At 42.0% G+C, this 16,607-nt stretch overlaps 1 protein-coding gene across 1 annotated transcript in view; it reads left to right on the top strand.

The window, feature by feature from the left end:
- Positions 1–14,219: 14,219 nt before the first annotated feature.
- PELI2 (pellino E3 ubiquitin protein ligase family member 2) overlaps positions 14,220–16,607 on the top strand; it is a 196,786-nt gene continuing 194,398 nt past the window's right edge. Inside the window, exon 1 of the mRNA XM_021701376.2 lies at positions 14,220–14,296. Coding sequence (XP_021557051.2) covers positions 14,220–14,296 — 77 coding nt within the window. The remainder of the gene's footprint in view (positions 14,297–16,607) is intronic.

Raw genomic sequence — 16,607 nt, 5'->3', positions numbered from 1 at the left:
AAAAAGCTGGGGACATGTTTTGAAGCTAAGCAGATAAAAGAGATTGTAAGTAGCCTTGAACTTTTTTCTGATAATTTACTCATTTAAAAATCTGCTTTCTTCAAAACTAATACATGAATTTATTGAAGAATTAACTTTGTAAAATATGGATAATCTTATGTCTCAAAAATTAAAGACTGACTAGAAATGACTGTAAATTTGAACATTAAAAAATTATTTCAGGGATGCCATTTTAATTTAACTGTGTAAAATTTATAGCGTTAATGCCCTGTTACCAAGCGCTTGCTTCAGTTCAGCCCCAAATATCCCACCTACATTAGACATGTGTATGGTACCTGCCAACCCATAGTAGCTTCTAGTGAGGAAAACTCTACTTGAAAGAGAGCAAGAGCCATTGGCAAGTTATGCTTTCTATCATTTGACTCTTCCTCATCACCACAGCTGACTGGACCAGGAGAGACCACCCAGCTGACCTGCAATCGTATTCCCTCTGTCAGGAATGTGAACTAAGGAATGCCAAGGGAAGGAATTCAGGAAGTATTATTAGGAGCAGAAGCTGAATCATTATAACATGGAGAGACTTGCTTTCCAACGTGCTCTGCAAAAGTCAAAGTGGGAAGAAATATGAGTCGGTGGAGGAATCCCTCCTACAGAGAGAATGAGAAAAGTAGTAACACGTCAGAAATCAGGCGTCTTCGGAAGGATCTACCCTACAGCTGCCCCAATTCCGCTTTTAATCCATGTGGAGACTTGTAGCAAAACCCCCTTTTTTCTTAGAGTATCATGAGTGGCTCTCTGTTTCTTGGAACTCAAAAGCCAAACTTCAACACCATCTCATGCTGGGTTTATGTAAAAAGGCCAAGTGCTGCCAACTTGCATGAGATCATGAAACTTGATAATTTGATATTTGTTACACTGACATTGATCCTTTCAATAGTGAAATCTGAGAAAACTGAGGGGTTAGCAGTCATGCAAAGCATTTTAATGTTGGCCTGCCTTCCCAGAGCAACAAGCTTGGCCCTCTCTCTCACTCATGCTGATGTGGGCAAACTTACCAGCTGCTGCAGTAGTCCCTCAGGCAGCTAGCACAGAAGCGATCTGGGAGAGAGCCGATGTGCCAGTCCCTCTGTAATAATGAGGAGAGCAAACCGCTTGTCCATGCTGAGTGGAGCGTGTGTGTGTGTGTGTGTGTGTGTGTGTGTACACACATGTGTGTGGTGCCTGGTCAGTACAGCAGTAAGCAAAGAGTGAGCCTCTCATGAATGGCTCTCTTGCATGCTCGGGGAGAGTATTAGGTGCCTGAAATGCCCTCAAGAACTTCAAGCTCTTACTGGAGGGTTGACCAGGACAGGTTATGATGCCCCCCCCCACCCACCCCACAGTATATTGTGAATAGACGTCGTTGGCCTTGTGATTTTGGTTGCTTTAGGACAGGGAAGTATATCCAGTTAGTTAAATGGTCCTACATGCTAGAAGTGTATGTATGACACAATGTCCTACAACTGTAGACATATAAAAGGACATTCAGCCAATCATTCCAAGAGGTATAAATTAAAATATTTTAAATTTAAAAAGTAACTACAGGGCACCATAGCATATTGCATGGTTTCTGGAGCCAGATATTTTGTGTCTAAAACACAGTTCCACCGCTTACTACCTGCTCAACGCACTTAAATTCTCTATACCTCAATTTCTTCATCAATATAATGGGGATAATGATCTAGCTCATCTGGTTATTGTAAGAATTAAATATATTAATTTGTATAAAGTCTGCACAACAGTGCCTGGCACATAATACTCAGTCCATGTTATTAATTATTAGCACCTACTATACTTTGAGACATAGAGACTTACTGAACCCATAAGATGATCAGCCACAAAGTTCCTCTTTGACACTGTTTTTTTTAACACTCTAAAATAAAACCAAACTTTGCGTTTCTCATGATTCTGTGAAAGAAGTATAACGTTACCCATATTTATTTTTAATTATAGGTGGAGTAAACTAAAGAATGAAAAGTGAAATTTTATACTAAAGGTGATGTCCCTCTCTAATTTTCCTTTTTTTTTTTTTTGTCATCGAGCTGTTCTGACTTCACTGTCATTCTCTCTGCAATAACACGCAAGAATAGAATCCCTTGGCAGCCCTCCAGGCAGTGTATGCCCTTCAGAAGCTCTAGAACCACACCATTCAAACAGTCCCAGGGCCCAGCACGAGGTCTGCCACATGGTAGACACTCACTGTCTATTCACTGATTTTCAGTGATCGAATGTCAATATCTCTCCCGCCATGTTGACCCCATCACCTCTTGTCTCAAAATCTTCAATGAGATTTTTTTCAAGTTTGAATTATTCATCCTGCATTTCACATCTTTCAGAGGTCTCACCTGGGATGAACTTCCTTCTCTCCTTTTATGTAGTTGGCTCCTTTCACTGTTCCTTGCCTACTTGAGTTAATAATGTGTCTTCTTTGGCTATGTTCTTCTTACTCATTTTTATCCCACATGTAGTACTAAATATAACTCCTTCATACTTTAACATTTTGTTTACACTCAAATGTTTCTGCTCTCTTTCCATTGGAATTATAGTTGTAGGAGACAACTGGAGGTGTTTTCCCAGCTCACAATTCCGCCTTCTCACTCACTCCCATAGCAGCTGTGTTAGAACTCATGATCCACCCTTTAACCCTGGCTGATGGGACCAAGGGTGGTTTTGGGTTTTGTTTGAAGCCACTAAGTTTTGGGGTATTTTGTTTTGCACTACTAGGTAGCTGGTATATCATTATCCTCAAAAGTTGTAAATAAAATCTCTAATTGTGAATGAAAAAATATGCTTAGAGCTATAGACATTTCAACTTAATAGCCATATGATTTTATTATAAAAAGATTATGGAGTGCAAGAAAGTTCTCTATTGAATATGATGTATAGTAGCAAACATATGGTGAGTCTGTGATAAATGCCAGAAAGATTATGAATTTTAAAATGCCTAGAGAAGGAGGGGAGCACAGGGATTTGATTTTTTAAGATTTTTTTTTTACTTGCTTTCAGCATCTGTTGGTCTGAACATAGACAAGGACACAGTTAATAAGATGCTTAACATGTAATAAAATGTTCATTATCCGTAGAAGAAATAAATGTGGTTAGTTCGGTGAAGATTCTTTACTCCCCTGTTGTGTATTTATGGCTTGTTTTTGGTCAACTACAGATTTTTCTGGCATGTTGACTTTAGCTAATCACAACATAATGATTGAGTACAACAAGAGGGGAAAGACCCTTCATTTAACTGACCACTGACCAAGCAAAGCTCTCTACCAGGAACTTCAATTTACCAGGCAGGTGGATATTTCATGAATTGACACTTTTATTTTGTGAGTCTTAGAGTGTTTAATTTCCCCTTTCCTGTGAATAAGCTGCAACCTTGGTTTAAGGTCTTTCAAAAGGAATGACAAATGTCATTTTGCCTTATTATTTAGCTTAGGGGAGTAGTTATAACTTCCCTACCTGTTATCTGGTGCTTGTTCCTGCTTTAACTGTTGACTGTGGGGGTCAGTCCCGTCTGTGCTGAGCTGTATGCATCAGCGTGCCCTTGGGTTTTTCATGTGAACTGGCACGCGGTAGTGGAGATTAGGTCACTCGGCTTCATGTGTCAACTCTGCAGCTAAACACATCCAGTCACTTCACATAGGCAGTTGTATTGGCTGAATTTAAAAATCGTGAAAACGAAAAATAAAACAAAGGCATCCGGTATAGTTCAAGGTCAGATGGACATTCATAAGCAAGTTGGAAATGGATGAAACATTTGATCAAAATTTTAGATTTAGCTTTCTGATATCAGCTGATCTTTTAGTGCACCCCCCAAGTCGTGCCACTGTGTAGGACCTTATAGTTTGGAAAGCATTCTCATTTGGAGTCATTTCTTATTTAGATTCTAAGGCTCTCGTTGCTACAACTGGAACATCTCACAATTAGCAGAAAAGTCACAGATTGTGCAGACTCTGCCAACCAGAGTCCCAAACCCTCCCTCTCTGTCCCTCGTTTTGGGATGAGGAGTTTACCTCCTCATCCCAAAGTGTGAGCCCCTGGGACCTCCGATTCCCTGCTGTCTTAACATGTGGCTCGATCATTTGCTGTATCGATCATGGTGCCTTAGAATAATAGGTCCTAAGTAAATATTTATCAGATTATTACAGGACTGCACAAAACAAGTACAGGGAGCTTTTAACACATTTATTGATTCATTTTTCTTTAATATTTCCACATCCTCCCTTCCATGAAATTCTTCCCATAGTTTTATTCAAAAAATGACAACACTGTCCCTGTTTTCATACTTTGCAGCCCACAAGTTACTATCACAGGCATTATCTTATTTGATTTTCTCAAAAACCTTGAGAGATATATAGGCAGGAAATGATCATTCCTATTTCACAGATGGGATAACCAAGGCAGGAATAAAGGGATTAGTGATGTGGTACTGAGGTGTCTGTCCCCTAAACTAGCCCTTTGTCCGCTTTTTTAGGATGCCTTTCTTCTGCCTCAGTGTGACCTCTTTCCTGTGTCCCTGTCTCAGGGGTGATTGACAGCAGAGAGGCTCTCTTCCAGGCCTAGCTCCTGGCTACAAGTTCCCTTCATTGTTTGTAGTTACTCTGGCCTTGGGCTAAGAATGGCAAAATAAATTCTTCTATTCAAAAATCATTTATAATGTAGCTTCTAAAATGTGTACCTTGATTTTGCATCTTACCATCTCATGATATCTATGTAGGTAACATTGTTAGTTGATTTTGTTTTCTACTGTGTCCACAACCATACCCAACTCTCCAGTGATTTACAGTATCAAAGAAGAGCAGATCAAATGTTCACATGATTATCCTGATAACCCTGCATGATCTGGCTTCTACCTACGTCCCCAACTTTATTGTATAACCCTTTTCTGCTCAATCAGTAAGTTCAAACAACATGGAGTTCTTTCTGCTCCTAATATAAGCCAAGCTCATTTCTCCCCTAGGGCATTTGTATTTGTACCTTCTAGATGGAATCTCATTGTTCCCTCAGGTCTTCCCCAGATCTTGTACAGGTGACTCTGTCTTAGCATTCAGGTGTCTCCTCAAAAGCCTCCTTAAAGACACCTTTCCTGGTCTCCTTGTTAAGTGAAAGGAGGTAGGTATAGAATAGTGTGCTCAGTGTGCTTCCATTTCTCTGTGTTTTCTTAAATATCATTTACACAAATATATACAAGGAATAGGGCTGGAAAGATACACAAGAAATTGATAACAGTGGTTTCCACTAGGGAGAAGAATGTCAGGATGAAAATGGGATTAAAACATTTTTCACTCTTTTGTATTACTTAGATTGTTTACCACTTGTATGTATTACTTATTGCAGTAATTAAAGCCTCTTTAAAAGAATGAGAAAAAAAGAACCCATTGGATTGTCTAAACCTAGCGAATTGGAAATATAACAAGAATAGACATTTAGAAATAACATTTCTAACAAGAATAGACATTTAGAAATAACATTTCACTTAGATTCAGTAATTCAGTTGTACTGGTCCCGGTGAGATGCATCCTGCTTAAAAGCAGTTCATCTGACAAAAAGCTAAAATTTTATTGACCTCAAACTCAACATGACCCAACCACGTGTCTGCTTAAAGTGACGACCTCCACCCAACAACAGCTGAATACACATTTTTCTCAAGTACAAATGGAACATTCTCCAGGATAGATCACATGTTAGATAACAAAACAAATCTTAACAAATTTAAGGAGAATAAAATCATACTCATATCTTTTCTGACCACAGTGGAATGAAACTAGAAATCAATAGCAAAGAAAATTAAGAAATTCACAAATATTTAGAAATGAAACACATATTCTTGAACAATCAATGGGGCAAAAAAGAAATCGAAAGGGAAATTACAAAATATCTTGAGACAAATGAAAATAAAATACCATATACCAATACTTACAGGATGTAGTAAAAATAGTACTAAGAGGGAACTTTAAAATGATAAATACCTACACTAAAAAAGACATAGGATCATAAATAAACAACCTGATCCTACACCTCCAGGAACTAGAAAACAAAGAACAATCTAAGTCCAAAGTTAGTCAGAGGAAGGCAATAAAGATTAGAGCAGAAATAAACAAAATAGAAAATAGAAAAAAACAACTAACCTGGGAGTTGGTTTTTTGAAAATATCAATGAAATTGACAAGTTTTTAGCTAGCCTAGCTAAGAAAAAAAGAGAGAGACTCAAATAAATAAAATCAGAAATAAAAGAGGGGGACATTATTACCACTTGTTCAGAAATAAAAAGGATTATGAGAGTACTAAGAATAATTCTGCACCAACAAACAAGATAGCCTAAAATAAATGGGCAAATTTCTAGAAACATATAACTTACCAACATTGAATTGTGAAGAAATAGAAAATCTGAACAGACCAAAACGAATAAGGAGATTGAATTAATAATGTAAAACCTCCAACGAAGAAAATTCCAGGTAGAAGCCTTCACTGGTGAATTCCACTAAACATTTACAGAATTAATACCAATTCTTCTCAAACTCTTCCAAAAAAATTGAACAAGAGGAACCATCATTATCTTGATTCCAAACTCATTTTATAAGGCCAGTATTACCCTGATACCAAACCTAGAAAAGACACTACAAGAAAACTATAAGCCAATTTGAATATAGATGAAGAAATCCCCAACACAATACTAGCAAACTGAACTGAACAGCACACTGAAAGGATCATACACCATGACCAAGTGAGATCTATTCCTGGTATACAAGGATGGTTCAACACTATATTAGCAGAACAAAGGATAAAAATCTCATGATGGGGGGCACCTGGGTGGCTCAGATGGTTAAGTGTCTGCCTTCGGCTCAGGTCATGATCTCCAGGTCCTAGGATCGAGCCCCATGTCGGGCTCCCAGCTCAGCTGGGAGTCTGCTTCTCCCTCTCCCTCTGCCCCTCTCCCTACTTGTGCTCTCTGTCTCTCTCTCAAATGAATAAATAAAACCTTTTTTAAAAATCTCATGATGCTCTCAATAGAAGCAGAAAAAGCATTTGACAAAATCAAACACCCTTTCTTGATTTAAAAAAAAAAAAAAACCACCTCAGAAAACCAGGAATAAAAGGAAATTATCTCAACATAAGAAAGACCGTGTATGAAAAGCCTACAGCTAAGATCATACTCAATGGTGAAAAATGAAAAGTTTTCCCTCTAAGGTTAGGAACAAGACAAGGATGCCCACTCTTGCCACTTCTATTCAATATAGTAGTGCAAGTTCCAGCCAGAGTAATTAGGTAAGAAAAAGAAATAAAAGGTCCAAGTTGGAAAAGGAGTAAAATTATCTCTGCTCACAGGTGACATGACCTTATATGTAGACACACATAAAAATTGTACCAAAAAAGCTGTTGGAAGAAATAAACGAATTCAGTAAAGTTGCAGGATACAAAATCAATATACCGAAATTAGGGTGTGTTTCTATGCACCAACAATGAACTATCTGAAAAGGACACTGAGAAAACAATACCATTTATGATAGCATCAGCAGGAATAAAATACTTAGGAATAAACGTAATCAAGGAGACAAGAGTTTTACACTGAAAACTAGAAAATATTAATTAAAGAAATGAGAGAAGACAAATAAATGGAAAGACATCCTCTGTTCCTGGATTAGAAGACTTAATATTGTTAAAATGTCCATATTATACAAAACAATCTGCAGATTTAATGCAATCTATCAAAATCCCAATGGCATTTTTTATAGGATAGAAAAAAAAATTTTTTAATTCATATGGAACCCCAAATAGCCAAAACAATCTTAAAAAGAACAAGCTGCAGGTCTCACACTTCCTGATTTCAAAACATACTACAAAGCTACAGTAATCAAGACAGTATGGTACTGGCATAAAGCTAGACATATAGACCAATGGAAGAGAGTCCAGAAACAAATCTACACAAATATGGCCAACTGATCTTTGACAAGCGTGCTAAGAATACATAATGGAAAAGGATAGCCTCTTCAATCAATGGGGCTGGGAGAACTGGATATCCTCAGGAAAAAGAATGAAATCGGACCTGTATCTTGTACCATACCAAAAAATCAACCCAAAATGGGTCAAAGACTTGAGCCTAAGACCTGAAACTGTAAGACTCCTGGAAGAAAACAAAGGGGAAATGTTTTATAATATTGGTCTTGGCAATGATTTCTTGGATTTGACACCAAAAAGCACCAGCAGCAAAAGCAAAAATAGACAGATGAGACTACATCAAACTAAAAAACTGTTGCACAGCAAAGGATATAATCAGCACTGTGCAAAGGCAACCTATAGAATGGGAGAAAATATGTGCAAACTATGTATCTGATAAGGAGTTAATATCTGAAAAACATAAAAAACTCCTATAACTCAATACCAAAAAAAGAAATAACCCAATTTAAAAGTGGGCAAAGGAACTGAATAGACATTTCTCCAAAGAAGATAAATACAAACCGATATATGAAAAGAGTTCAACATCACTAATTATTAGGGAAATACACCTCAAAACCACAATGTGATATCTCACACCTGTTAGGATGTTCATTATCAAAAAACCCCCCAGAAAATAGCAAAAGTTGAGGAGGATATAGAGAAATGGGAATCTTTGTGCCCTGCTAGTGGGAATAAAAAGTGGTACTGTCATTATGGAAAATAAAATAGAGTTTCCTCAAAAAACTAAAAATAGAACTACCATATGATCTAGCAGTCCTACTTCCGGGTATTGACTCAAAATAATTCAAATCAGGATCTCAAAGACAGTTGCACTTCCCTCCTCATTGCGGCATTATTCACAATAGCCAAGTAGTGAAGACAACCTGAATGTCCATTAAAAAAATGTAGCATTAGGGCGCCTGGTGGCTTAGTCTGTTAAGCATCTGCCTTGGGCTCAGGTCGTGATCCCAGGGGCCTGGGATGGAGCCCCGTGTCGGGGGGAGCCTGCTTCTCCCTCTACCTCCTCCCCTTCCCGCCCCCCCCCGCTCGTTCTCTCTCTCTCTTTCTCTTACTCTCAAATAAATAAATAAAATTTTTTAAATGTAGCATAGACACACGATGAATATTATTCAGCTTTAAAAAGAAGGAAATCCTGTTATATGCTATGTCAGAGGTAAACCTGGAGGACAGCTTGCTAAAAAATAAGCCAGTCATAGAAGGAGAAATAATGCATGATTCCACTTCTATGACGTATCTAAAATCATCAGACTCACAGAAATAGAAAGTGCAATGGTCATTGCCAGGGTCTGTGAGGAAGGAGAAATGAGTTGCTCTTCAATGAGTATGAAGTTTCAGTCACACAAGATGAAAAAGTTCACAGAGACCTGCTGGACAAGCTGTGTGTAGAGTTAACAATACCCTACAGTACTCTAAATTTGTCCAGGGCAGCTCTCATGTTATGCATTTTTTACCACAATAAAAAAAGTGAATGCACCTCACAATAACAATCAAAGAAATGCAAATAAAAAATTATCACCTGTCACATTAGCAAGGGTTTAAAATGCTGGTGAGAGTTCCCTGAGGCAGGCTCTCTCATTTACTGCTAGCTACAGTATAAATTGGCAGGCATAACCATTTTGAAAAACACTTTGGAAATATTCATCAAAGGGTCTTAAAAGTGTTTATACCCTTTGATGTAATAATTTTACTTGTAGGAATCTCTTCTCATGCAGTAATAACAAATGTAAATATGTTTATTATTTATAAGGCCCAAAATTAGAAATCTTCCCAATGTTCCATGAGAGAGGAATGGTTAATAGATGTTGACATATATGATGAAACAACAAAAATGTTTATGAACTTTATTGACGAGAAAACTACTCACAATATATTAATTATTAATATAATTATATATTATATAATATACAATATCATCAATATTATATATTAGTAATATAATAAAAGGGAGGATAACAAACTATATAAGGGGTGATTACACATTATATTATTACTACTATGTCAAAAAATTAAAAATAAAAGTGATGGAAATCGACAAAAAGTTATATAGGGTTATTTCTGGGTAATGAGACTATGGATGACTTATAAGATTTTAAGATATATTTAACATACAATATTATATATTTAATTTATTATATAAATACTTTATGTTAAATATATATTTTATATGTATCTTAATATATATTTATATATATAATTTTAAAATGGAATGTGATCTAAGGTTTCATGAGAAAGAAAAGACCAGTTTTTCCAAACATATATTTTTTAAAGTATCATCTTAATCTTTAAGTCTTTGCAAACATAAACACGTAAGGTAGAATGTAGAATGACCAAGAATTAGATTCTTCATTCTGGAAATACCGGAAGGTATTTGATTGGCTTTATTCAAGGTATGGTTAAGACAAGCAAACTTCTTCATTGAGTGTTTCCATTCTAGCTTAAAAAGAGGTAGATAACACAGGGAGAAATCAAGAGAAAGCCTTATATTATTTATTTGTGTAGTAAATATATGGCCTTTGGTAGCCCAAGAAATAGCATCAACTCCCTCTGGGAAGCTGTGGGTGGGTCATCCTCTCCCTGAGAGTAGTTTAGGAGAGATGCAAATGGGATGGTAAGCAGGGAGGGAATGGGTGGGTCTGCCCTGGCAGCTAGGTCAGTCAAACCCACCGTGGGCTGGCAGATGGCACAGCCAGATTGTCCCACCAGCCTGAAGCTACTAACTAAAACAATTACATTCAAGAAGAGATAAATTCATGCTACAATCAGATTCCTAATATTAGCTAGGGATCGTAGGGGTTGATACTCTAATTGGCTTAAGTTGTGAGCAGAAAACTCAAAAAGGATGGGCAGAGAAAGGTGCAAGCTGCCTTCTAAAGGGACGTAAGTCACCGACTCTCTGAAAAAGTTAAAATTTATGCCCCACCACTCTGCTCTCCTCCCAGCCCTGCCATTTGATGCCACTTAAAAGTGTTCTTTTACTGGGGTGCCTGGGTGGCTCAGATGGTTAAGCATCCACCTTTGGCTCAGGTCATGATCTCATGATCTTATGATCTCAGTGTCCTGGGATCGAGCCCTGCATCAAGCTCCCTGCTCAGCAAGAAGCCTGCTTCTCCCTTGCCCTCTGCTTGTGCTCTCTTGCTCTCTCTGTCAAATAAATAAATTAAATCTTTTTCTTTAAAAAGTGTTCTTGGGGTGTCTGGGCAGCTCAGTCGTTAAGCGGCTGCCTTCGGCTCAGGTCATGATCCCAGGGTCCTGGGATAGAGCCCCGTATCGGGCTCCGTTCTCCGTGGGAAGCCTGCTTCTCCCTCTCCCACTCCCCCCTGCTTGTGTTCCCTCTCTCACTGTGTCTCTCTCTGTCAAATAAATAAAATCTTTTTAAAAATAAAAAAAATTTTAAAAAGTGTTCTTTTACTTATACTGTGTTTCCTTGAAATCAGAGAATGCAAATTTGGGGACCTTGAGCCCAATGTAGAAAATAGAAACGGTGTTAGTGGGCCCATGCTGTATTTAAAAAAGACAAACTTGAACGAGTTGTTTCACAGTTCAAAATTGGGAGATTTAGCATAAAATTCAGGATTTGGGCTTTTAAAAAAGTTAAAATTAGCAATAGTGAGCTGTTATCACATGGCAACAATTTGCTGGAGAAGAGTGACTGATGCTCATGTTAGATGGCACTAGCTCACCAATTTTCCACAGTCCTCACTCAGCCCATGTGCTCATTTGGATTTCCATTCCTAGTAGCTGTGTACATTCCCGAGGCTTTCGGGTGTCGGAGTGATTTACAAAACTGGTCTGCCAGCCGTGAGCTGCCTGCAGTAAAAGTCTCCACTTATCAAAACAAAAACAAAACAGAAAAACCAAAAAACCCCACCTCATTCAAAGCAACACTTCCTAAATTCTGATAAAGACAGACCTGATTCAGAACCATAAACATGCTCAAAGACATGCTGGGAGAACAGAGAGTGCTGCGCCTCTGAAAGTCAGGGGCGCCACGGGCAGACAGCTAGAATGGAGAACCTGCAAAGACTGGGACATCCTATGGGAAACTCTTAGCCTAGGGTTTGGAATACTTAGTAGGAGGTTAATAAATATTTGTTTCTATCTTCCTAAGAGCAGATGCAGAGCACAGCAAGGAGGAAATGGAGCCAGAATAGTGTAATGCAATGCACAAAAGCACAGCATGCCAAGAGAGAAGGAGGGAGGAGGTAATTGTAGCCTAGAGAGCAGTAGCAACAACAGAACAAGCCTGGAGAAGTTAGAATGACAGAGCCAAGTACTATAATAACAGGGGACTGCATAACCACGGCATGATTCTGATAGATCTTTGCTAGTCACACATCTATATGGTAAGTAGAAGCACAGACTACATAGATGAAGGTAGCATTAATCAAATAAAATTCAGACGGAAATTCACATCAAAACACTAGTGATGAGAAAACACCCATTAGTGAAGGCTTGTGGGTTAAAACTACAACAGAATATACATTAAAAAATACAGAGAATATATATAATATGCAAAGTAGCTGGATTTAGTTGAAGTATAGAATTTCTATACTTAGCTGAAAGAAGTTAATGGTTTAAATTTTTTGTGTGTGTTTGGCTTACCAACGGTGTGGCTATAGTTACTTAGAAATAATTTATTTCTAAAGCCTCAATTTAAAAAAATCAGTTAATAACAGAAGTAAAATTTTCTGAAGCATCGTGTCACTGTAGTAATAACCTGCCAGAGAATGTTATGCAAAGGTGTTGAACGGCAGGATGGAAAGTTACAGATGTAATTTTTTTTTTCTAGCCCTTTCCTTAGGGTCATGGCTAATCAGTCATTGTTTATACATAAGGTAGCTTTTGCAGTATTTATTTCTCTAAATATTTAACAGTCTTGGGAGGCAGTGACTAGCAATAATATGGAGTTTCTAGCATGTTACGAGTGCTTAATGAATGGTAAAACAAAATCCTGCATGATGAAAAACAGCAGTCAGTAAATCTATTATATTCTAAACCATTTTAAAGCCACAGTAACTATTTAGAAAAGCATTATAAGCAAACACAGTGCATTGACTAAATTATGGTAATAAAGGAACACTTATATTCACTAAAAAGTTCACCCAGGTAATTTCCTCTTAAATTCTTAGGGAAGTGAGAGAAGGTATGGAAAAAATGGATGGAGTATGGATTAAAACAACAACAACAACAACTTTTTTTTTTTTTTTTAACCATGTGGAACCCTGCTGATCACACATTGGGTAGTTTTATCCTATACACTGGCGGGGTGCTCCAAATACCTTCAAAATTCAAAACTCCCTCTAATTCAGCACCAATTAGCAAAACCCTGCAAATTTCTAAATGTCTTCAAGCTTTGAAAGAGTTGGTTTTGGAAGAGGAGGTACCCAGGTGCGTGAGTGCAGCTCCAGATGTATGCCGCTCTACAGTGACACCGGGAAAGTAAATGCTCTCTAACCCCGAGAGGAAGCTCTTCTTTTCCATCTAACGGAACGGCGGACTGCTAAGCTAGACTTGGGAACCTTGACTTGCGTTTCCGGGATCCAGTGCAGCCTTTAGCTGCTAGAGAACTGGGCTGCGACGGCTGAGAACCCCGTGCTTTAAGTTTGGGGAAGGAAGCGAGAGGAAAAAAAAAATAGAACTGCTCCTTTAAGAACTTCCTTTCCCTTTTACTCTATGTTTACATAACACGGGGGCCGTTCCACCGCGGGGCCCAAGGGGGGCGGAGAGGGGGCGCGGGCGGCCCCACGCGCCGAGGGGAGGGGGCGCCGGGCGGGCGGGCGGGGACTGCGGGGCTTTGGGCGGAGGACTGGCTGGCTCCCACCTGCCCGCGCGCTGGAGGGGCGGCCCCGCGGTCCTGCCCCCGCCCCTCCCCCGCTCGCTGCCCCCGCCCCTCCCGCGCTGGCTTTCTCCCTCCCTCCTTCCCTCGGCCAGGCTCCAGCGGCAGCGGCGGCGGCGCTCGGCGCGGGCAGGTCCCCCTGCTGCCCGGTCCCATTTGTTGCCGAGTCCGGCTCGGAGCGGCAGCGGCGCGCGGAGCTCCCGGGAGCCCCGAGGGGCAGCCGCATAGCCACGACGGAGCAGCCGCGGGACTGGCCGCCCCGCGCCCCCTTCGCCGCCGTACCCTTCCCCGGCGCGCTCACCCCCTTCTCAGGATGGGATTGTAGCGGCGGCGCGGACTCGGCGGGGATCGCGGCGGAGGAGGCGGCGGCGGCGGCCGATCGGGGCTCCATGTTTTCCCCCGGCCAGGAGGAGCACTGCGCCCCCAATAAGGAGCCGGTGAAATACGGGGAGCTGGTGGTACTGGGGTGAGTCCCGAGATCTCCGACCCCGGGAGCTTGACGGCGGGCGGCGAGTGCTCCGGGCTGGGTGGCCGCAGGGCGCCCGCATCCCCGAGCGGGGCCAGCGGGGTGTCTCGGGCGCTCTCAAGGGAACGCTGGGGCGCTTAGGGCGGCGGGGGCGGCTCGGGGGCCGGGGCGGCAAGCGCCCGGGGAGCGGTGTCCCCCATCAGCGCGCGCGGGGCGCTGCAGAGACCGCCGAGATGCGCTTTCCCTGCCGAGGACCGCGGCCGAGGAAGTGGCGGAGTGGGGCCGGCCCCGGGGAGGCAGGGACTGTGGCGACCCCGCGCTCCGCGGAGCGCTGCGCTGGGGGACCGAGTCCTCGTCCATACCGGGGAGGGGAGCGGACCCTTGCTCGACTTCCTCGCGCGCCGTGGGTCAGGGAGGGCGGGTACGGGCCGGGGCCGAGGCGCCACCGTCGTAGGCACCTCGCGGTGTCGGGGGAGACCCCCCAGTTGGCGAAGCTGAAAGGCCGGTGGGGCCCGGTCCCCGGGGACCCTCTGCCGGGTGGATTGTGATCCCGGAACTCCGAGCGCGGCGCTGCGGACTCGGCGGCCGCGGGCAGCGGGATCTGCACGGTGGGCGTCCACGGGCAGCGCTTTGCATATTGTTATGGTGACCGCCGCGGGTAGCCGCAGCCCGGGAGCAGTGAACTGTCTGTGACCCGGGCGGGCAGGCCGGCCTCGGCTCTCCCAGGCGGGAGTGTCCTGGAGGGGGCAGGGACACGGCTGCGCTTGCCCGGGCTCCCGGGGCGCGCGGGGCCACATCCCCACCGTCCCGGGCCGCGGCCTCGCTGCTGTCCTCCGGGCGGCGGGGAGCTCGCCCGCCTCGGCGCCCTCCCCGCTTGTGAAAACCACATTTTGAAGATAGTAATTATGTACAATCGTTAAACGGCAGCAATTAGAGACTTCATCTACTTCCTGAGTTTCCCTGTGACATTTCTATTGTTTACCCTTAATAAGCCGGGAGAGAGGCTTCGCAGGATTAAAGCAGGATAAAGTGGGCAGTGAAAGGGGAGCAGAATGGGGAGGAGGGAAATGCAGGAAACTCGGGAGAGGGAGCAACTTGGATTTAGTATCTGGAGAGAAAAAAGGATTATTTTCTCCTTCGGATGTGTCACTCCTGGGAACCCGTGCTTTTGTCCTCTGTTGAAAGACCTGTATTCTGACCGTCATCGGTGCTGATAGGTAGGCTTAGCCCACAAATGAGCCATGGGTAGGGAGAAACTCAGGGAACTCTGAAAAACGTGTTTTGATAACTGAATACGTTGAAGTGCCGACTTAAAAATAATTTTAAAGAGAAGAATTTTTAAGGGAAGCTTCCACAGTACAGCTGGAAGTTGTCTAGTCCTCCTCACGTTGTTGCTACAGTATTAAGTGGAGCATTATTGGAAATCTCATTACCTATTTTGAAGTTTGCAGATAAGCGGTTTTTCCCACTTGCATCTTAATTGCGCCGAAAAGACAGATGTCCGGGTTCAGTGGCAGGAGAGCGGAATGACAGGGAAAAGCCCGAGGTTAGCTTGTCTTACATAACCTCAGCCCAACCTAATTTTGTAGAGTTTGGTTTTGTTTGTGTGTCTGGCTTCAAAGTATGTTTAACGTACTTTGTGAACCTGACACGAAAGATTACGTTACACCAGAGCTTTATTTCGTTATTTCCTTTTGAGGAAATCATTGTTGAGATGTTTCAGAAAAGCAGTGTCCTAGTGGGCCTTGGGGAGGTTTTGTGTTTATAGCTGCAAGTGCAGGGCGTTCCAGAGCGGTGGAAAGGATTCAGACCCAGGATTGTCCTGGCATCATAGGCTTGCTCTAAAGTAGGCTATGTAAATGCATTGCCCACTGCGTGTGCTTTGTCCTGCACTGATGGTTTTCCGGGAGACACTAAGTATGACATAGTTGGCACTTTACCATTTGGGGCCAGACACGGAGCAGTTATTTGAGTACCTGATATGGGCCAGCACTGCTTAGGCATTGAGGATCCAGCAGTGAGTGAGGAGCTTTCAATTTAGCGTGGAGTGGCTGTCACCAGCAGACAGAAACATGTAAACAAATGAATAATACATGGCGTATATCAGGTGTTGCCAGGCTCTCAACAGAAGGTGGTTAACTTAGGGAATGTCTGTGCTAGGTAGGTATTGCTTTCTTTAGCTAGGCGGTCAAGGCAGGTCTCTCTGAGGAAGTGAAATGTGAGTTGACATCAGACTGCTGAGAAGGTACTGGTCAGGTTATTGAACACTTGAGAAGAATTGTGGTCTTTTTTTTTGAGGGTAGATTTCTGA

This window comes from Neomonachus schauinslandi, chromosome 9 (genome assembly GCF_002201575.2).
Source record: "Neomonachus schauinslandi chromosome 9, ASM220157v2, whole genome shotgun sequence".
Classification (NCBI taxonomy): Eukaryota; Metazoa; Chordata; class Mammalia; order Carnivora; family Phocidae; genus Neomonachus; species Neomonachus schauinslandi.
Note: the sequence above shows the minus strand (reverse complement) of the source record. Positions and strands in the feature narration are given on the sequence as shown.